At 40.7% G+C, this 21,433-nt stretch overlaps 1 protein-coding gene across 5 annotated transcripts; it reads left to right on the forward strand.

The window, feature by feature from the left end:
* Window positions 1-66: 66 nt before the first annotated feature.
* mutyh (mutY DNA glycosylase) lies at window positions 67-21,050 on the forward strand. Of its 5 annotated transcripts, none has more exons than XM_055641674.1 (16): window positions 67-196; window positions 1,764-1,884; window positions 3,631-3,749; window positions 3,875-3,914; window positions 5,294-5,367; window positions 5,462-5,503; window positions 8,457-8,528; window positions 8,957-9,070; window positions 9,726-9,823; window positions 12,160-12,304; window positions 13,682-13,769; window positions 14,389-14,580; window positions 15,482-15,627; window positions 16,130-16,297; window positions 18,773-18,823; window positions 19,693-21,050. In XM_055641674.1, exons 2-16 carry the CDS (start codon window positions 1,773-1,775, stop codon window positions 19,828-19,830), a joined length of 1,599 nt encoding a protein of 532 aa, XP_055497649.1. In that variant the 5' UTR covers window positions 67-196; window positions 1,764-1,772; the 3' UTR covers window positions 19,831-21,050. The 5 variants fall into 5 exon arrangements, with proteins under 5 accessions (XP_055497649.1, XP_055497650.1, XP_055497651.1 ...); XM_055641675.1 differs by having other exon boundaries at window positions 184-318; XM_055641673.1 differs by lacking the exon at window positions 67-196 and adding an exon at window positions 220-547.
* The last annotated feature ends 383 nt before the right edge of the window (window positions 21,051-21,433 follow it).

Below are 21,433 nucleotides of genomic sequence, written 5' to 3' on the forward strand. Positions count from 1 at the left end.
AGGGTCCTCCTCCGGACGTCGCGTCCTGATGAGAAGCAGCGCTGCCCTAGTTCTGGCCACAGCAGCCCGGCATCACCGCGGCTCCAAACTCGCGGATAAACTTGTCTTTTAACTGTCTTGGAGGAAACATTGACATTCCACCATTTTAATTTACCCATACAAATAGTCGAATGAGATCCACAAGTACTCTTTTACGGTAATCGACTAAACTGCTCGTTTGGGGCCTTTTTATAACGCGGTCGCCTCTGAATAAGGTCTATCCGGCTCGGTGTCTGACTTGTTACACTATTGTATCATTGCACCAACTTCAGCCGTAAGGTTTATTGTGCTGCAGATGAATGAGTCGCATCTATATCAAGATATGCATGTGCAACTGAATACCTGTTTCCCTACTGCCATTATTTTCAATTGTAGCTCACATATCGAATAATTTAACAACTTTTAATATAAACATTTAATAATTTAATGCATCTTGTTTCCTGGGAACTGTGTTGAGTTTATGTTGCAGCTGTTCAGCTCATTTACAAACAGAAAAACAATCCTGATGGTAAGTCACCAAATGCATGTTGTTCATAACCGGAAAAACGGGAAAATGTATTGCTGAGCGAATGGAAAGAATGTCGAGAAAGGGTAAAGACCGCAATTGTCCAGGTGACATAAACTCTCTTGATAACATCCAATAAAGGGTGATGAATGCTCGTTGATCACAACTGATCTATCCAGAGGCAAGTAAATAAAGGAAGGTGAATGTCGAGAGATAACAAAACACTCTGCTGGAACTGATAGAAGCGAAACACACCAGTCAAAGGAAATGTGAAATAAGAAATTACTAGAAATATTCAACACATTTGGTAACATCCGTGGAGAGAGAAAAACGGAGTTAATGTTACATGCGGATTATCTTGCATTAGAACTGGCTAGGTTGATTGTCAGAAAGGATAGCTATCTGCAATTGATGAATTCAGTATTGTCCCAGAATCTGTAACATGCTGAGATCAATGAAGAGTTAAGAGATACTGTTCCTTGAGCCTATTTGGGGCTTTATTGGAAGAGTGTTATGAGGCCAAAAATGTTGAGATCAGAATGGAGATGGAGAATTGAAGTGATTAGCAACAGTAACCTGTGTTGAATCGTGCCATGTAGCCTGTATGAAATTACATCATACTAACTTAATCGGGTTTTTTAAGGGGTGGACGAAGATGATCGGTAGGATAGTGGATGTTGTCCATGTGGATTTAACAAGGCATTTGGAGAGGTTGTTGGATCAGCCTTGGCAAGTAAATGTAGAACACTTTGTAGATGAAAGACACTGCAGTGACTAAGCAATGATTGTGTAAGGGATAAGTATTTTGGGTGCAAACTCCGTACAGACAGCACCCATGGTCAGCATCGAACCTGGGTCACTGGCACTGTAAGGCTGCAACTCTACTGCTGTGCCACTGTGCCATCCTAGTTGTGACTTTGTATTCAAATGTCTGGAGAACCCCATACCCTCATGACATGCATGAGGGTTATCCTCTGAGCCAATCTCAAAACATAAAGTACCCTACGTTCATTATCACATAATTCATTTGGGGGCCGACAATGGAATTACTGGATATGTTTTAGTACTTGCAAAGATATATTTCTGAAATGCATTATAATTTTGATATGCTCTTCCATCCAAGTAACGTTTATTTCAGGAAATGAGGAACAAAATTTTATCCTTCATGCTTTTTGTTTCCTTTATCTATGAGCTACTTATTAATTATATATTTGTATAGGATATTATTATGAACAAGATGAAAGCCTCAGTAAAAAGCAGGAGAACATCACTAAAGAGAAAAGAAAACACGATAATGTCTCCTCAAAAGAAGAAACCATGTTTCAAACAAATCAAAGAAGGTAGATAAAAGATGGTTAGGGCACAGAACAAGGCCATTGGGTGGAGCGGGGCGGAATTCAATGTTTAGATGCAATAATAATTATCACTCCGTATGACCATATATGTCACTCCCAATATCCCCAGACGGTTTTATATTTTTCCTCCATATGTAAAGTAAGCCTTTGTGGACTGTAACTTTGTCAATAGACAATAGACAATAGGAGTCAGCCATTTGGCCCTTTGAGCCAGCACCGCCATTCAATGTGATCATGGCTGATCATCCACAATCAGTACCCCGTTCCTGCCTTCTCTCCATATCCCTTAACTCTGTTATCCCTAAGAGCTCTATCTAACTCTCTCTTGAAAGCATCCAGAGAACCAGCCTCCACCGCCATCTGAGGCAGAGAATTCCACACACTCACAACTCTCTGTATGAAAAAGATTTTCCTCATCTACGTTCTAAATGGCTTACCACTTATTCTTAAACTATGGCCCCTGGTTCTGGACTCCCCCAACATCGGGATCATGTTTCCTGCCTCTAGCGTGTTCAAACCCTTAATAATCTTCTATGTTTCAATAAGATCCCCTAAATTCCAGAGTATACAAGCCCAGCCGCTCCAATCTATCAACATATGACAGTACTGCCATCCTGGGAATTACCCTCCTGAACCTATGCTGCACTCTCACAATAGCAATAATGTTCTTTCTCAAGTTTGGAGACCAAAACTGCACACAATACTCCAGGTGTGGTCTCACTAGGGGCCTTGTACAATTGCAGGAGGACCTCTTTGCTCCTGTACTCCTCTTGTTATGAAGGCCCCCAGATCCTGTTGTATTTCCCCTTTTCCCAACTTGACACCATTTAGACAATAATCTGCCTTCCTGTTTTTGCCACCAAAGTGGATAACCTCATACTTATTACATTAAACTGCATCTGCCATGCATCTGCCCACTGACCCAACCTGTCTCAAGTCACCCTGCATCCTCACAGTTCACACTGCCACCCAGCTTTGTGCCATCTTCAAATTTGCTAATGTTATTTTTAATCCCTTCATCCAAATCATTAATATATGTTGTAAATAGCTGTGGACCCAGCACCGAGCCTTGCGGTACCCCACTAGTCACTGCCTGCCATTGTGAAAGGGACCCGTTAATTCCTACCCTTTGTTTCCTGTCCGCAAACCAATTTTCTATCCATGTAGGCACCCTACCCCTAATACTATGTGCTTTAGTTTTACCCACTAATCTCCTATGTGGGACCTTATCAAATGCTTTCTGAAAGTCCAGGTACACTACATCCACTGGCTCTCCCTTGTCCATTATCCTGGTTACATCCTGAAAAAATTCCAGACGATTAGTCAAGCACGGTTTCCCCTTCGTAAATCCGTGCTGACTCGGACCGATCCTGCTACTGCTATCCAAATGTGCCGCTATTTCATATTTTATTATTGACGCCAGCATCTTCCCCACCACCAATGTCAGGCTAACTCTAATTCCCTGTTTTCTCTCTGCCGCACTTCTTAAAAAGTGGGATTACATTAGGTACCCTCCAATCCCCAGGAACTGATCCTGAATATATAGAACATTGGAAAATGATTGCCAATGCATCCACGATTTATATAGCCACTTCCTGAATTACCCTGGGATGCAGACCGTCAGGCCATGGGGATTTATCAGCCTTCAGTCCACCCAACCATTTCCTGCCTAATGTGAATTTCTACTTGCAATTTTTTCTAATTTAGCTTTGTTGACTTTTGTTTTTGCAGAGCTACCAAAGGAAAATATATATCATACTTTTAAAAATCCTGGTGAAATCTACTCATTTCGGGCAAGCTTACTGTCTTGGTATGACAAAAACAAAAGGGAGTTACCCTGGAGGAGAATGGTATGATCTGAAAGTCTAAATTGCATTGAATTCTGTCCAGCCCATCCTGCTCTGAATTGTTTAAAGATAATAAAGATTTATAATTCTGTATGTGTTTAATTTGATTTATGAACTTTTTTTGCCAGGCTTTGTCGGAATCCAATTTGAACAAAAGAGGTTATGCAGGTATTGTTAATTTTAATTTTAATTTTGTTTAACATTTTTTAAATCCTTCCCATTGCATTTGATCTTTGTTTTCAAATTATTTTTCCCTGATCAAGAAGGCAGACCTGCTCCTGGGCCTATGGGGATGTTTTCTTTGGCAGGGTCAATAGCGTGTGGCTTACCCAACTTTTGCTCACCCTGATCAAGTCATCACCATGAAGCTAATTCCAAGCTCCTCCTATAGTCCTATAAGATAATGTCATTTTGTATCGACAAATTCCTCTGTCAGATGCTGAGGTCATTTGTTTGTTTGTAGCTGCGCACACAGCTGTCTTTATAGTTTTATGTCTTTACCTTTGTGGGTAAAGTTTAGTTTAGTTTTGAGATACAGCATGGTTACATGCCCTTCTGCCCACTGAGTCCATGCCGACCAGCGATTCGACCACTAGGGATAACTTACAATTATACCAAGCCAATTAGCACATAAACATGTTCGGCTTTGGCGTGTGGAAGAAAACTGGAGCTCACGGATAAAACCAAAGCAGGTCACGGGGAGAATGAACAGACTCCGTACAGACAGCATCAGTAGCCAGGATGGAACCTGGGTCCCTGGCACTGCAAGGGAGCAACTTTATCTCAGTGCCATCATGCCGCCCAAAGGTTTCAGACATTGGGTTGAATATTGCTGCTTTAACAAATAATTGAACAATTAAAATAACAATGATTAAGGGGACAAAGGACAATGGGGACCCAGCGTTGGGGAACTGCTGGAGGGGGAGGGGGGGGGGGTGTTGGAGAACAAAAGGGGGAGCTGGCGTGCTTTATAACTTGGTCAGCGCCATAGGTGGCTACATTTTGTGTGCATTGTGTATGCAAGCATAGAATTTCACTGTGCCTAGTCACATGTGACAATAAAATATTCCTATTCCTATTAATTCTTGGTTCTTGATTTCCCATTCCCACCCACCTTTCACCAAAAATATTGAAGCTTTAACCTGTAGGTTGCTCTGCACTCCGTTGCTCTCCTTTCTTACGTCACCCTTTCTTGGCCTCTACTCCATGGCACTTCCAGAACTGTCCTGGCTGCCAGAAAATGTGTTGGAGTTGCTTAATTACTGACATTTTGATATTTCTCACCAGTGAAAAGTAACTGGCCTACTGTCAGCACCTGTTTTAATAACAGCGCTGAGATGACCTGAAAGCATAGATGCCAATAGAGTTTCCCCCTTGTCATCCCAGGGTTCCAATAGATTTATTGCAGATTTTAGTCAATGTTACTGGTGTTTCTGGGAAATAAAAGGCAAGTTGGATGAACCATGTTCTTTCCCTAACAGCAGACTTTTTTTTTCCTTTAGATAAAAATGATTTAATGTTGCTCTTCACTTTCTTCTTCTTCACAGTTTGGGTATCTGAGATTATGTTGCAGCAAACTCAAGTTGCCACGGTGATCGACTACTATAACAAATGGATGCTGGTAAAAAATAATTTCCCAATGGCCCCATTCTGAAAGTCGTTTAATTACTGCAGATAGTACGAGGTTTAATATTCTGTCATTTTTTTACTTCCAGAGATGGTCAAACTTGCAGGACCTGGCCAAAGCCACCCTTGAGGTAAAAGGCATGTTTGTCTACACTTCTTACTAATTTCCATGAAATCTGAAAATCAGTTGTGTTTTTGTTATTTTTTTCATGTAAGTAATTGATGAATATAAGCCATGATTCAACGTATCGGAAACGCTTTGTTAATTTGGTGAGTGTGACTACTGTGGTTTGGCTGTTGTTTGTCTGGCACTTCAGGGCAATGAATGCATTAGAACTTTTCCTGGAGTGATATGCCATAACTATTTCCGGATCATTTTGCCTTATTCCAGAAATTCAATCGGACATTTCTAAGTGTGACTATATGTGCATCACATCAATACTTTGCATGCAGAGAGAGAAGCCAGAGACATCAGTCTCATTACCGGGCAATCCCAGGGAAATGTGGGTTTTATTATTGTAACTCTGGCTGTGTTTAACAAAGATAAACACAAAAAGCTGGAGTAACTCAGCGGGACATGCAGCATCTCTGGAGAAATGGAATAGGTGACGTTTCAACCCATTTCTTCTCTCCAGAGATGCTGCCTGTCCCGCTGAGTTGCTCCAGCTTTTTGTGTCTATCTTCAGTTTAAACCAGCATCTGCAGTTCCTTCCTACACATTTTGTCTAACAAAGATAATTCTTGTTATATTACTGGGTTCATCCTCGCCTCCATCTCCACCAGCTGCAATCAGTTCAGATGCTAATCTCCAGTACGACAATAACTCATGCTGCGTGATTGTCTTCATTCTGCCCCACCCATAGCACTTCCCACATTTGCCCTAAGCGGCAATCTCCATCCGATTGAAATACCTTTGCTTCCCCCACCCGCTCCCCTCCCTCATCCCATGCAGTCCTTGATTTGGGTGTTACTCAAGTTTTCTGTGGTGGTCCCTGACTTAAAAAAAAGGTGCCTTGTGCTTAGCACGGAGTACGCCTTTTATAGTGCATGTCTTTTAATAAGCCTGTGTTCCAAAAGGACTGAAGAAATTGAGTGTTTCACACCATTTTATGAGATCTTTCTGAAATAGTTTGAAGTGCTTCACACAATGAATATCATTGTATTATTACTCCAGTTATATACGCTTCCTTGTTTACTTCTGCTTATGAAACATGAAAGCCATTTCCAGGGGCTCGTATTTCCTATAATATTAAACCTACATAAAGTAAGTTGTGGTAGCTTGCTCAGGCTGGACAATGGACCCATTTGTTGTCTGGATTTAGGTAAGGGATTTTTTTTGTATGCCACCGATTCACTTTGGATCATTAATATCTGTCACATCAGATGCCTTCATGATAAATGTTTATTCATACATGGCTGTTCACAATTTTTTTTCACTTGCATGAATAATGAACAGTGAGCTACAGGTGGCCATTAGCTTACTTTGGTTTAAAGTACACCAACCACCTGTGGCGACTGATTCAATTTGCATGCTTAACAGGCAATTTAATTAGTGCTAGTGTATGGGTATCCTTAGTAGCCAACTGCTGTGTGCATCTGGCCAATCAACCCTATTAAGTTAACTGGGTCTTACTATGTGTGTCTCCATGCAGCTCAGAAACAATTTAAACTGTAGTGTTTAACATAACTTGTTGGAACTTTGTTAGATCATAAGATATAAAAGCAGGATTTGGCCATTCAGATCATCGAGTCTGCTCTGCAGATTCCGCAGATTCGCTACCCTAAGGCTAAATTAATTCCTCTTCATCTCCATTCTAAAGGTACGTTCTTTTAATCTGAGGCTGTGACCTCTGGTCCTAGACTCTCTCACTACTGGAAAAAATCCTCTCCACATCCACTCTATCTTGGGCTATCTGTGTGGCATTGGGGGATGGGGAAGAAGGAAGGGAGAGAAATATGCATTTCATCTGAAAATAGGCAATCAACTAATATCAACTAATTTGCATTTTTTGTTCTCACTGAAATCTCTAACAAAACTTGCACATGTGCCTGGACTTTTGTTCCATGGACGTCAGGGTCACCAGGTTTCTTAACACAGGGTCATTCCAGGGTACTGCCAATGAGTTCTCCCATTCACAGTTAGCTGGCTACTCAAAACTCCCAAGCTCAAGAGGATTTGTCTGTGCTCCAGGCTTCCACAAAGAGGAAGCATTTACAGACAGCGAATGTAGTATTACTCATGACAGCCCCCTCCCCTCCACTCCTCACCCATCCCTCCCAACATCATCTGCCAAAAGGGAACAGATTCAGATTCAGATTCAGAGATTCACGAAGATGCATTTGTTGCAAGAATGCAAGAAAAGTGCAGAAGAGATTCACGAAGATTGTTACTGGGATCTGTGGGCTTAAATTATAGGTGGAGGCTAGGTACACTCTGACGTTTTCTATGGAGTTTAGAAGGATTGAGGCAGCCTTATTGAAGTGTACAAAATAACGAGGGGCATGGATAAAGTGAACACTCGCAATCTTTTACCAGGGTAGAGGATTCTAAAACTAGAGGACATAGGCTTAAGGTGAGAAGGGAGAAATTTTAAATGAACATCTAAAAGAGCAGTGACAGCTTATGCATTCAGAGGGTAATGCTTATCTGGAACGAGCTACCAGAGGAAGTAAATACAGTTTATGACTTTCAAAAGACATTTGGACAGGTATATGGAGAGGAAGGGTTAAGGGGGAAACTTAATAAGCACTGCTCATTTCATACACAATACAGTGTTTAGCACAATAAAATGTAATCAACCAATTTCTAGACTTCAATTTTCACACTAAGAATTGGACCATGACTGGAGAAAATTTATTTTAAAATAATGAAATCTGGGTTTCATTATTTTTTTTTAACTTTGGAGCTTAACCCATCGCTAAATAATTTTCCAGCTTTACAGAAATAATGTGTTCATTTGGTTACAGTTCCACTGCAGTGGCCTGGAGATAGCAACAGTGATATTCAAATTGTTCTCGCAATATATTTACTTAGGCATTTCATGCTGCATTGTAGTAAATTGTCTTCTTAATGTTGTATTGTAGGAAGTTAATCAAATGTGGTCCGGTCTTGGATATTACTCCAGGGGAAAAAGACTGCATGAAGGAGCTCAGAAGGTAGGCTTATACAGTTACTCCAGCATTTTGTGCCTGCCTTACACTATTGCTGTGTTGTGCTTTTGATGAATATATATTTTAAGAAAAGGTATCTTGCATTGGTAAGTGATACAGAGTTCTCATATAGGAAGTGTATTAATATTTATCTGTGCTGTGCGTTTCAGATCACAGTTAGAGAGCTGTAAAAGCATTGTGTTGAGCAAGGCATGCAAATCATCGCTAGGAGAGGAGGGGATTAAAGTCCATCTGGTCCATTCTTTGTACTAATGAGTGGGCCATTTTACAGACGTTATTGTGGAATTGTCTGAATGTTATCCACCCTGTTCTTTGACATTGTAGCAATTCTTAGTACTCAAGAGGAAAAGTGTCTTACTTTGCTGATCTCCTGCAGAGGAATGGAGTCATTAAGTTCCTTCGCTCTCTCATAGATTTCATCAGAGTTCAAAGGTGAAATGCCAAGGAGTGCAGAAGAGCTGCAAAAGCTGCTACCTGGAGTTGGGAGATACACAGCTGCTGCTATTGCCTCAATTGCATTTGAAGAGGTAAGAAAACTGTGACACTTCTGGCTAAATGTGTTTACCTGGCTCCCATGATTATTATATCGTATATCTAACCTTTTTAGTAATACATTTCCCATATTTTGCTCATATAGAATCCTCAAGTGGGACAATATTCTCCCTTGTACACATCCAAAATATTCAATTCAATTATCAAATCATAGAATAAGGAAAGCATTATATTAAGGTATGTTGAGTCTCACCATACAGGAAGACAATGGCCATTACTGTTATGGCTGTAGTTTTTCCCCTAAAGGCCTCAGAACTAAAGTTGTGGGTGAAATAAGGATAGGTGGAGGAATAAAAAGAGAAATGAGAGGGTAACTTTTTAGGTTGAGAAAGAAAATGACATAGGTGGTTGTTTGCAATATCTCAGAGGTATATTTTCTCCAAGATTATTCCAAATTATACATTAAGTCCTAGATAGCTGAGCAAAAGAATATCAAAAGTAACAGAATAAATATAAGCACAAAAGTACATGAGAATAGATAAGAAACTTTATATTTGAAGGTTATATTTTAGAAAATAGAAAATTCAATGATATTCCAAATCATGATGTATTTATTTTCAATAAATTGAAACATAACTCCTTTTTTTAAATGCAAGAATGAAGATTTAGCCTATTCTTTGCCCCTTGTAGGTGATTGGTGTGGTAGATGGGAATGTAACACGAGTTCTATGTCGTGCAAAAGCGATTGGAGCAGACTGTACTAGCCCAACAGTGACTGAAGCCCTTTGGTGAGAATTGCACGTTTCTTGCTAATGTAGCACAATTATTGATCAGAAGCATAGCACAGTCTTAATGACCAAACACACTACATTCAGGATCAATTTGTTTGGGTTGATTTATGCAAAAATTGCACATCATTAATGATTCTAACTGTGTTGGATCACTCTGGAGATCATTTGGGGTGAAATCAAACCCATCAGGAGATTGGCCTGGGCACTTGTATGATGAGCCATCTTAGCACAGCTCATGTTTCCCTCATTCCTTCCATAAAATAGAGCTTTTGAGACATGAGCCATAACATAGAAACATAGAAAATATGTGCAGGAGTAGACCATTCAGCCCTTCGAGCCTGCACCGCCATTCGATATGATCGTGGCTGATCATCCAACTCAGTATCCCATCCCTGCCTTCTCACCATACCCCCTGATCCCTTTAGCCACAAGGGCCACATCTAACTCCCTCTTAAATATAGCCAATGAACTGGCCTCAACTACCTTCTGTGGCAGAGAATTCCACAGAGAATTCCTTAATAACCTTAACCATTGTTGATCACTCACCAAAACCTAGAAGCATATCGCACATTGAGATAATAACCAAAGGGAGATTGATGCCTAGCACAAGGCCTCTGCTAGTCTCCACCTTTCTGAACAGGATAATTGAGTCTATAGATGACGACATTATGGGTCGGGAACCTTTTTGAGTCTGAAGGAGGGATCCAACTCAAAATATCACATATCTTTGTCCTCTAAAGATGCTGTCTGATCTGCAGAATTACTCCAGGACTTTTTTTTTGTAAGCCGGCATTTGCATTCCTTGTATCTATAGTTGAATCAATTTCACTGTTTGCAGCCATTTTGTAAAATTCACTGCTAAACTGCATGCACCCATCTTTTGGTGGGGCGGATCTTCCGGCAGCATGAGCTTCATTGAGGGTAGACCATTGCCTGGAATAGGGCTTGGACACACGGGAGATCTTACCTAGTCTATTCCCTCACCTCCGTTGCAGCCTTTTATGTAACCGTTCTCTGGCTGCCATGAGACGAGTAATACAATGTCTGGCAATTTTTTTGTTCAGCTTGCAACAGGATTGGCACAGCTCTGCGCATAATGCAAGATTCCATAGTACCATAACCCACTGGTTTCATAGAAACATAGAAAATAGGTGCAGGAGTAGGCCATTCAGCCCTTTGAGCCTGCACCGCCATTCAATATGATCATGGCTGATCATATGATCATAGTTTCAAAGTGCTTTTACCCAATTTCATGAGCGCTTGCAGAGAATATGAGTGGCTATTAGTGCTGCACAGCACTTGTTTAGTTCACAATAAATAGAGAAAAACTCAATGTTTAAATTAAAAAGTTAGTCACAGAGTTGTACATCACAGAAATGGACCATTCAACCCAACTCATCTGTGTCTATCGTGATGCCTATCAATACTAATCCCATTTGCTTGCATCCGGCCTGTATCCTTCTTCTCCTTGTCCAAGTACTCCAAGTACCTGTCCAAATGCCTTGGGTGTGAAGACATTTTAAACCTGCTTTTTGCAGTGCACAATGCTCACAAGGTCTTTTCCTAAATATACATTTTTTTTTTTTTTTTTTTAGAAAAAAATTAAATTACCTTGCCCTAAAATGTTGTACTATAGTTCCTGTTCTTGGGCGAAAGTCAAGTTCCCATCCCACACTTGTCTATGATTGCCTAAGCTCTGGTAATGCAGCCGGGAAGCAGTTATAACTGTTATTAGTCCCAATCTCTTTATCCCACCCAGTCCATGCTGATCATTGTTTACCCGTTCACACTAGTACTATGTTATCCCACTTTCACAACCACTTCATACACATTGGGGGCAATATACAGAGGTCAATTAATCTACAAATATGCATTTCTTTGGGATGCGGGAGGAAACTGGAGCTCCTGGAGGAAACCCATGTGGTCACAGGACCAGAGACCCGGGTTCGATCCTGACCTCGAGTGCTGTCTTTGGAGTTCTTCTATAACCACGTGGGTTTCCTTTGGGTGCTCCGGTTTCCTCACACATCCCAAAGAACGTGCGGGTTTGTAGATTAATTGGCCTTGGTAAATTGCCCCTAATGTGTAGAGAGTGGATACGAAAGTAGGATAGCATAGCACGAGATGATTGGCATGGACTACAGGGCCTGTTTCCATGCTGTGCCTCTCATTAAACTAAAACTCAAAACTTAAGGTTTTAAGGTTTTTGGAAAAACAACTAACTTGCAGTAACTAGATTTGAAAAGTTCGCGACTGTGTAAAAGATTGTATCGCAGTAGAGAGGCACAAAATATGCATACTTGTAACCTGATCTTCATGTTGTTACAATTTAGGATGTTGGCCAATACCTTGGTGGACTTGGTCAGACCAGGAGACTTTAATCAGGCTATGATGGAACTGGGAGCTACAGTTTGTACTCCCAAAGCTCCCCTTTGTGCAGAGTGTCCTGTTCAGACCCACTGTAGAGCTTACCAACAGGTAGGTTTGGAGTATGTACATAAGATAGTTAAGAAGCAGCACATTCATGACTATCAGCTGATTGTCTTTGTCATTTGTGGCACTTGTAAGCATCGGTGAGTGACCCAGGACTCTCCAAGGGTTCAGTGAAAGCAAAGATTTCATTCTCCGACAAGTATACCCCGTCTACAAGTCTACCAGAGTGAATTCTACAGCTTTATTCCTCAGGAAAATACTTTCATTGCATTTTTTGTCAATGGTATCCCACAATCTTATTAGAATTTCCACATCTGAGGAACCTCCCTGCATAGTTCACATGTTGGTGATGCCATTTGCTAAATTCACCCTTCAACCATTGTCTCAACCCTCCCCATCCCATGTTGTTGCTTCATCCCAAAAATGAGTGACTGCTCTACCAGATATTTGTTTAAGAAGGAACTGCAGATGCTGGAAAATTGAAGGTAGACAAAAGTGCTGGAGAAACTCAGCGGGTGTGGCAGCATCTATGGAGCGAGGGAAATAGGCAACGTTTCGGGCCAAAACCCTACCAGATATTTCCTTCTGGGTCAACCTGTTCCTAATATCCCCACATTCTGAAATGTTTCCTTCCACTGCAAACCAAATCTTTTCCCCTCGCTCTTATTCCCTGGGAACAACTTCCAAAACTTACCAAATCTCACAGCAACCCCAGTTTCTTATACATGATACACCTTGCATTCACCCAAGACTCACTTCTGTGGATTAAAAATGGCAAATGACACAATTATCCAAGTGGCTCAACTAAGTGTTCATAGTATAGAAACATAGAAACATAGAAATTAGGTGCAGGAGTAGGCCATTCGGCCCTTCGAGCCTGCACCGCCATTCAATATGATCATGGCTGATCAGTATCTCGGTGTAAATGAACTGGTGAGAGTGGGATTCAGAATTATTTTGGTTGAGGGTTATAGATGTTACCTCTGCAAAACAGCACATCAGAGTTACAATTACTCCTGGGCAAAGAAGTTGTCCATTCCCAAGCATTGGTTGACTTTGACCCTTTTTTGGGGTTTGCTGAGTTTAGTGATCCATGTTAAAATGAAATGTTGAAACCCTATGTCGCTTGAAATGTTGGAAGAAATCTTTTGCTTTTTAAATTGTACAACGCGGAAACTAGGGGCTAGAAGATAACCAACAGTTTCCTTCAGGTGATTCCCTGAATTTCTGAAGTGTAGTTATGATTGAGTGTAGTAATGAATTCCTACATTACAATGGTAACCACTTCAAAAGTGCTTTATCAGCTGTAAAATACTGTGGGGGGGGGGGGGGGGGGGGTTCCTAAATCTGTGAAAACTGCTGAGTGATGGGAAGTTTGGGGTGTACTGAGCCTTTTTATCATTTGTGTATGTGTTTTTTCAGGTTATAAAGGAACGGGAAATGGTTTCAAAGAGACTGCTGGGTAATACCGCTTCACAGATCTCCTCCACCCCAGATATTGAAGAGTGTGGTGAGAATTATCATGGATATTATGTGTGATTTACTGAGCACTGGTGATATAATGGAGGGGTGGAGTGGAGGGGATTTCATACATTTTAGAACCTCTGCAAATATTGTAGACATTGGAAATGTTTGATTTGTTTTTAAACATTTGTTTAGTTTGAAATCCTTTTCTCAGCCAAACACTGGGAGGTGTCTGAGAATTACTGAAAGAATTTGCCCTTTGATTTCCATTTCAAATATTTTTATCGCTTACTTGCTTAGAAGTAAATCCTGTGGGGGGGATTTTTGTGTTCAGACTCAGATTGAAAACACACCATTTGGAGAATTGCAAAAGAAAAAAATATCCTCTCTGATCCCACCACATTATTCTGTGGGAACAATAGCATGAGCACACAGTCTTTAAAACTCTGGGAGTTACGATGGCAGGAATCCAGCCCAGAGTGTTCAGATTAAACACTTTCCGAAACAGATTGCTGTTACTTGATCCAAGCCCTGACAATGTAGTGATTTTGATCCCTTGTGCTGTAAGTTTGAGCCAGAGCATGTTACTCGCTAATGCTGCTGCAAAGCAGTCCTTTTGTGCTTGTCAGATAAAGTAAGATTTGTATTTCTGTCTAATGTTGCAGGTGGTGGAGGAAACTGCCCCTTATGTTTGCCTGAGAAGGAGCCTTGGGTTAGTGATCTCGGAGTAATGAATTTTCCAAGGAAACCCACAAAGAAACCACCACGGATAGAGCACACGCTGACTTGTGTGGTGACTCGGAGGAGGGATAATGACGATACAGAAGAATATTTCTTGGTTCAGAGACCCAACTCTGGTATCTACTGCCAGCTGAAAAATATTTGGTGGGATGGCAACTGGGAAAGGAGAGGAGAGAAATTAGTCAATCAACCAGTCAGTTACTCTAAATGCTCTATTTGTTAGTGACCTCATACTGGGGGTACTTGCCTCCAAAATGCAGTTCAGATGGGAGCTACTGGCTGGGAATAAACTCTGAGACACTAACACTTTTCACCTCCCCTGAGCATTCTAACAATGGTATATAAGACAGAAACTACTTATGCTCCCTGTTTCTGGAGTTAATTCCCCTCTGGTTGTGAGAAAATATTAATGGAGTCCGTCAGAGCTGTGAAATAAAAAAGCACAGATTTTGCAAAGTAAATAGTTGAATATAAGTGACTTGTTTGGCTGAGGGGAGAATATATCTCCAGATAAAGCTTTGCAGAACTATGAAAATTAAATGTATTAGAAAACTGCAATATTAATGGTTTCTGTCCTAGTCAATGGGTCGTTTTCAATGAGTAATTGAAATGTTACCAGGGAGGAAGTGGTAGGTGCAGCTCATCCCCCAGTTACGACAGGTTTCTGTTCCTGCGAACAATTCGTACCCGGAAAGGTTTGCAAGCTGGAAATGTGGCCATCCAGAAATGTATTTAATCAGATCAATGCTCAACCAAGAGCAACAACCAGGGTGTTTAGCTCGACCATTTAGATATTGGCATGATCCAAGTTTCCACAAGGAAGACTATGCCTGCGACAGCCAGCAAATCTATTCTGCCAATGTCCCAGTTGCTCGATCATATGTATGGGCTGTCCATAACCTGGAGAGGATCAGTAATTGCAATAGTAACTGCATCCAATCTTTGTTTTTTGACATTATGCAGAAACTGGTTACTCGAGACCATTCGCTCACTGTCTCGTATCTTTCCGCTTTTCAGGACTCTTGGCTGGGATGTGGGAGTTCCCCAGCGTTCTATTGCGGACTGAGGTGAAGGAAAAGAAGCAGAAATGCATAATTTTTGATCGGCTCACAGAATTAATGGGAAATCTAGTTACTGATACACATTTGCAGAATATTGGGGAGGTGAGTTGGACGTGCCTTTGACACTAAGTGGAAGTTCAGAAATCCAGAATTAAATAATAATCATCAAATTACATCAGATTTCAAATTTTGTTGGTTAAAAGACTTAAGTTTTTAAAATACTTTAATTTCATTTTTATATTTGCTATATATTTATAATACCAAAGTAATTTTGAGTCTGAAGAAGGGTCTCGACCCGAAACGTCATCTGTTCCTTCTCTCCAGAGATGCTCCCTGTCCCGCTGAGTTACTCCAGCATTTTGTGTCTACCTTGGATGTAAACCAGCATCTGCAGTTCTTTCCTACACAAAGTATTTTTTCTGTTCTATTAATTTTATTTATTTAGCGAATGCAAAGTCCTTTAGCCAAGCAGTTGCCTCTTGATTTTCTGTATGAAGGGTGACAAGTCTTCCTTTGAGTCTTTGTTGAGGTTCTATTAATCTGAAACAGCCAATGTTCATGTCTTTAAAGAAGGATTTTCCCTTTTGTTATTCATTTTTTATAGGTAGTACATTTGTTTTCTCATATTCATCAAACCTACTTGGTGTACAGTAATTCATTTAGTGACGCATCTGGTGATACTGTGATGCAGGAGGACCGAGAACAGCCTTGCTTCCGCTGGGTTTCTGAGGCGGAATTCTATCAATCAGCTGTGCCCACTTCCATGAAGAAGGTAAAAACTCTGGATAAATGTGGCAGCACTAAATTGCAACAAAAGGGACTGGGTTCCACAGAGGAGAACAGCGTTAGTGCGTACCTTCGATTTTCCAGCATTTGCAGTTCCTTCTTAAACTTCTTAAATTAGTTGCCATGCTAATGGTTTGAGAGTCCGTAATGATTTAGCCACATCTGAGCAGGGCACTGTGTACTCGGTGACATTGGTCTTCACCATGAAGATGTTAACACCATCTTGAGTTGACACCTATCTTTAAGTATAATTGTTCTTTGAAAAAGTTGGCACAGATTCAACAAAGTAAAACTTTCTTTCTGCATTATATAGCAGTTAGTAGAAGGTGATTGTCAAGTCAAGAGTTTATTGTCATTTGTCCCATGTCGAACAATGACGTTCTTACATGAAGTAGCAGAACAGAATACACAAATATAGTACAGCGTGTGTGTGTGTGTGTGTGACACATGCACACATATATATCACACACACACACACGAGAGGAAGTTAAAAATGGTCATCATAGTAATATGGGGCTGAACAGGCCCAGCTACTTGGAGTAAGTAGTTTTTCTTAATTTGTGCTTAGAATTACTTTAAATTGTGTTACAAAAATTGTGACTTTGAACCATAAGCTTTCGATATTTGAGTGTGCAACTGTTATAGAGCTTCACTTGGAATAAATTAAGTTCCTTGTGATACATCTGTACTTCTGTACTCTATCAGCGTGTTGCGGTTGTCCAACTGAGGTCACGGGCTAGAGGCCCATTGTTACCTCTGCTGCCTGGCATAAGACACAATTTTTATTCAGTATTTTGGCATAGAGGGAGCATAGGGCTGAATAGCACGGGAATAAGCCCCTTTGTCCCAATTTATCCCTGCTGATCAAGTTGCCTAACTGAGCAAGTCCCACTTGCCTGTGCCTGGCCCATATCCCTCCCAACGTCTCCAATCCATGCACTTGCCCCAGTGTTTTTAAATGTTGTAATTGTACATGCCTGTCCTGCTTCCATTTGCAACTCGTTGCATAGATGTATGATCCTCTGTGTGGAAAAAAGTCGCCCCTTGGATTTTAATTATTTCCCTTCTCATCGTAAACCTATGTCTTCTAGTGCCAACAGTCTGTCTGTCCTTTTTCTTTTTGTTATTTTTAGTATGTGTTTAAAAGTATGTTTTAGTGTTCCTTTAGTTTTATGTGGGGGGGGTTGGGGGAAACTTTTTTTCAATCTCTTACCTTGACGCAGATGCGTTTTTTTTTCCCGTGTCATATCTCCGTCCCCAATGCGGCCTAACATCGTGGAGTTGGCGGCTTTTCCTGGAGACTGGAAATCGAAGCTCCAACCGCGGGGGCCTGTGGACTTTTAACATTGTGAAGCCCGGGGTCTCTGGTAAGAAGAGGCCGACTCGGGAGCTCCATGCGAGAGAGAGTTTCAACTGCCCCGACGCGGGAGTTTCGATCACCCCGATGAGGGCTTCGATCCTCGGCTCTGGGGGCTTTGATCGCCCCGACTGCGGATGGTTTGACTGCCCCGACTGCTGGGGAACAAGAGGAAGAAGATTGAATATTGCCTTCCATCACAGTGAGGAATGTGGAATCCACTGTGATGGATGTTTATGTTAACTTTTATGGGGTTGTGTGTCTTGTTGGTTTTCACTTAGTATGGCTGTATGGTAACTCAAATATCACTGTACCTTAATTGGTCCATGTGACAATAAACTGACCTTGAAACGTATAAAGTCCCGTGCCATGGAGAAAAGTCTGTGGCACGGTGGCGCAGTGGTAGAGTTGCTGCCTTACAGTATTTACAGCACCAGAGACCTGGGTTCGATCCTGACTATGGGCACTGTCTGTACAGAGTTTGTACGTTCTCCATGTGACCGTGTGAGTTTTTCGCCAAGATCTTCGATTTCCTCCCACACTCCAAAGACGTACAGGTTTGTAGGTTAATTGGCTTGGGTTTGTATACTTGGTATTAGTGTAAATTGTCCCTGGTGTATGTAGGCTTGTGTTAATGTGCGGGGATTGCTGGTCAATGCGGATTTGTTGGGCCGAAGAGCCTGTTTACGCACAAAACTAAACAAAACTATTTACCTTCTCTGATTTTAAATACCTCTGTAGAGTCAACCTTTAGCCTTCAATGCTCCAGCCTCTCTTTAAATCAAATCTTCCAGACCCTATAACTACTTCATAAATCTGTTTTGCACCCTTTCCAGTTTAATGGCATCCTTTCCATGGAAGGGCAACCAGAAATGTGGACAGTACTCCAAATGTGGCTTCACCAATGTCTTGTACAGCTGTAACATGATGTCTCAACTCACACACTCAATACCTTGACCTATGAGCAATGAGTTGTTTGAACTGTAATGGGTTTGGAGTAACAAGTCAGAGCATGGACATCATTATTCACTTAGCACAAATGATTTACCTTTTTGCAATATGGCTTAGAATTCATTGTGTTATTTCTTTTCAAAATACTTTCAGGTATTTCGTTTGTTTAAACACTCAAGTGTGAATGAGAAGCAATTGGCCAAGGTAAAGTAGCAGTTGTAATTTATTTTGGCACTTCCTCATTTCTCTTTTGACAATTTGTGATTCATTATTTAAAGTAGATGCAACGGCTCTGAAAGGTTTTACTCTGACTGAGCTTTTCACGTGACCAACTGAACAGTGCAGTTTAGGAATGCTGGCAGCTCGTTGTCGGGACTGTACTGCATTGGATGGCTTTGGGTAGGTGATGAGAACCATAGAACATTTGGCCTGAATCCAGAGAGAAAGAAAATGATCTTGCCTTCAGCTTTTGTATAAATATTGATTTGACTATAAATTTCTATGTAATTAAATAAGGTGGTACAGCGACACTCTCTCTCACAGCGCCCGAGACCCAGCTTCTATTCTGACCTCGGGTGCTCTCTGTGGAATTTGCACGTTCTTATGGAACATTCTTGTGGATGATTTGGTTTCCTCCCACTTCCCAAAGATGTGCAGGTTTGTAGGTTATTTGATCTTTGTAAATTACCTCTAGTGTGTAGGGAATGGATGCAAAAGTGGGATACCATAGAACTAGGATGAATGGGTAGAAACAAGGAATGCTGGTTTACACAAAGGGACACCAAGTGTTGGAGTAACTCTGTGGGTCAGGCATCACCTCTGAGAACATAGATAGTTGACATTTTGAATTGGGACCCTTCTTAGAGTGAATGGGTTATCGATGGGCGGCATGGTCTCGGTTGGCCGAAGACCTGCTTCCATGTTGAATCTTTCAATGAATCAATCAGATGTTGAATTGATTCTGGGACAATTACACATGCATTATGGCCATATATATTTTCATCGAGCAGCTAATTTAGAATGTCCATGTCAGTTAAAAGTAATGTACAACTTGCTCTTTAATCCCTCTCTAGGGTGAAAAGCTACAGTGTGGCTCTGAAAAACATGAGGGGAAACAAAAAGGAAGAAAACGCAGAGCACCAAAAGAGGTACAGGGACAACAGCTCTCAATTAACAGTTTTTTCCAACCTGCTGCAATCAAGCCTCTGTAGTTAGCCAGAAAGTGTTTCATCTTTCACGTTGGAGAGCCAGGATTCCCTTTAAATGCAGCACAAGGCCAAGTATTTGTTTCACCTCCAAAGAGTTGGTTCCATTGAAGTCCATGATGTGTCCATCTACTTTCACAGCCATTTAACTCTGGCAACTAATTCTTGCCCATCTGAATAATTTTTGCACAAGTATGAAGAACAAATGGCATTGTTTTATATGCATTTTCAAAATCTACCCATTGTATACATTTTTTTTAAACTTATTTGCTATTTGCAAAATCAGTTAACAGTTTGTATACTCAGAGGTCATGTTTCTGACACATTAATAACTTGCTTCGTGCATATTGTATTTACCTCGTCATTATTTTACACAGATCCTGTAGTCTTTTGTACTGATATTTTCCATCTGTCACAACATAAAGATTGTTTGAAGTCGCATTTGTGTCTCCCGCAAGACTCGGTGCTCAAAATCACTAGATGGTTGGAGCAAAAAAAAATGTCCCTTCTACAATCTCCCCTGATCTGAGAAGAACTGTTTGTAAGAATTGCTAAATAAAAACCAGATCCTCTTTTTTCTGTTTATTGGAAGGGAGGATTAATCACAGGGTGAAGTCTTACCATAAATTCCAGACACAACTTGCAATTGGTCATTGACCACATCATGAGAAACTGGCCAGGCCCTTGCCCCTTCTACCCTGTTAGCTATTGGACGATGGGTAACTTAGGAAAAGAGAAGTAGAATTGAAAAATTGTCAATGGACTTTAAGTGGTGGTTCATTCAACTTCTTACTTTGCTTGTATATTTTTGTCAAACAGATGTTGAAATTTTATTGAGGCTGTTTGATACATTTTACTTGCTGTGTATTCCAAAAAAGTCTAGTGTGAATGGGAGATCCTGTTATGTGCTGTGCTATTAGCACAGGTCTCAAGAAACATTTTGAGAATTTTTATGTTAATATTGATCATGAAGGTTTTTGCTCTGTGTATAATAGGCCTATATAACTTTGAGTGTAAATATAGACTGCAACTTGTTATTGGTTGCTTTGTATGCCATCTGCTATTTTGTCATTGTTTTCCCTTAAGAGATGACGGTCATCTGTTTCTAAGAGAAGATAAATAACATTGCTTCAATGTGGGGCATCTTTTTACCTGATGATAAACATTTTGTATATTTTTAATGATCAGAAGTTTTCAAATAAATGCACTGAAATATGTGTTTGAGTTTAATATCTTAAGTCTATTAATTATTGGGCAGGATGCACAGAAACCAATAGGAAGGAAAGTGGTGTTTATAGTTATATAATAATATCTCACAATTTCAAAATTAATGTGCTGTTGAGAAAGGAGGAGCCCAAATTGTTATTTTATTAGTACTGGTTTGATGGTTCTGGTGCTTAATCAAATTCCAAACTACTCTTCAAATAATAAAGAATAGAACCATTAAACTGTAAAGCACAGCATTAGAAACAGTCCCTTCAGCCCATAATGTTTGTTCTGAGAGCATGCTGCCAACAACATAAGGATTAACAGCCGGAATAAGTTCATAAGGCCCTTTGATCCTATGTACCAAGTCCACATTCTTGACCAGTCACCTCTTTCCCTGTTA

Source organism: Leucoraja erinacea, chromosome 10 (genome assembly GCF_028641065.1).
Source record: "Leucoraja erinacea ecotype New England chromosome 10, Leri_hhj_1, whole genome shotgun sequence".
Lineage (NCBI taxonomy): Eukaryota > Metazoa > Chordata > Chondrichthyes > Rajiformes > Rajidae > Leucoraja > Leucoraja erinaceus.

Bases quoted from the DNA above. Each gene is read 5' to 3' on its own strand.
- mutyh (XM_055641673.1), top strand. From the start codon at position 500: ATGTTGCAGCTGTTCAGCTCATTTACAAACAGAAAAACAATCCTGATG. The intron at 1,885-3,630 runs GTAGATAAAAGA...TTGTTTTTGCAG, and splicing joins TTTCAAACAAATCAAAGAAG to AGCTACCAAAGGAAAATATA. The intron at 3,915-5,293 runs GTATTGTTAATT...TCTTCTTCACAG, and splicing joins GAACAAAAGAGGTTATGCAG to TTTGGGTATCTGAGATTATG.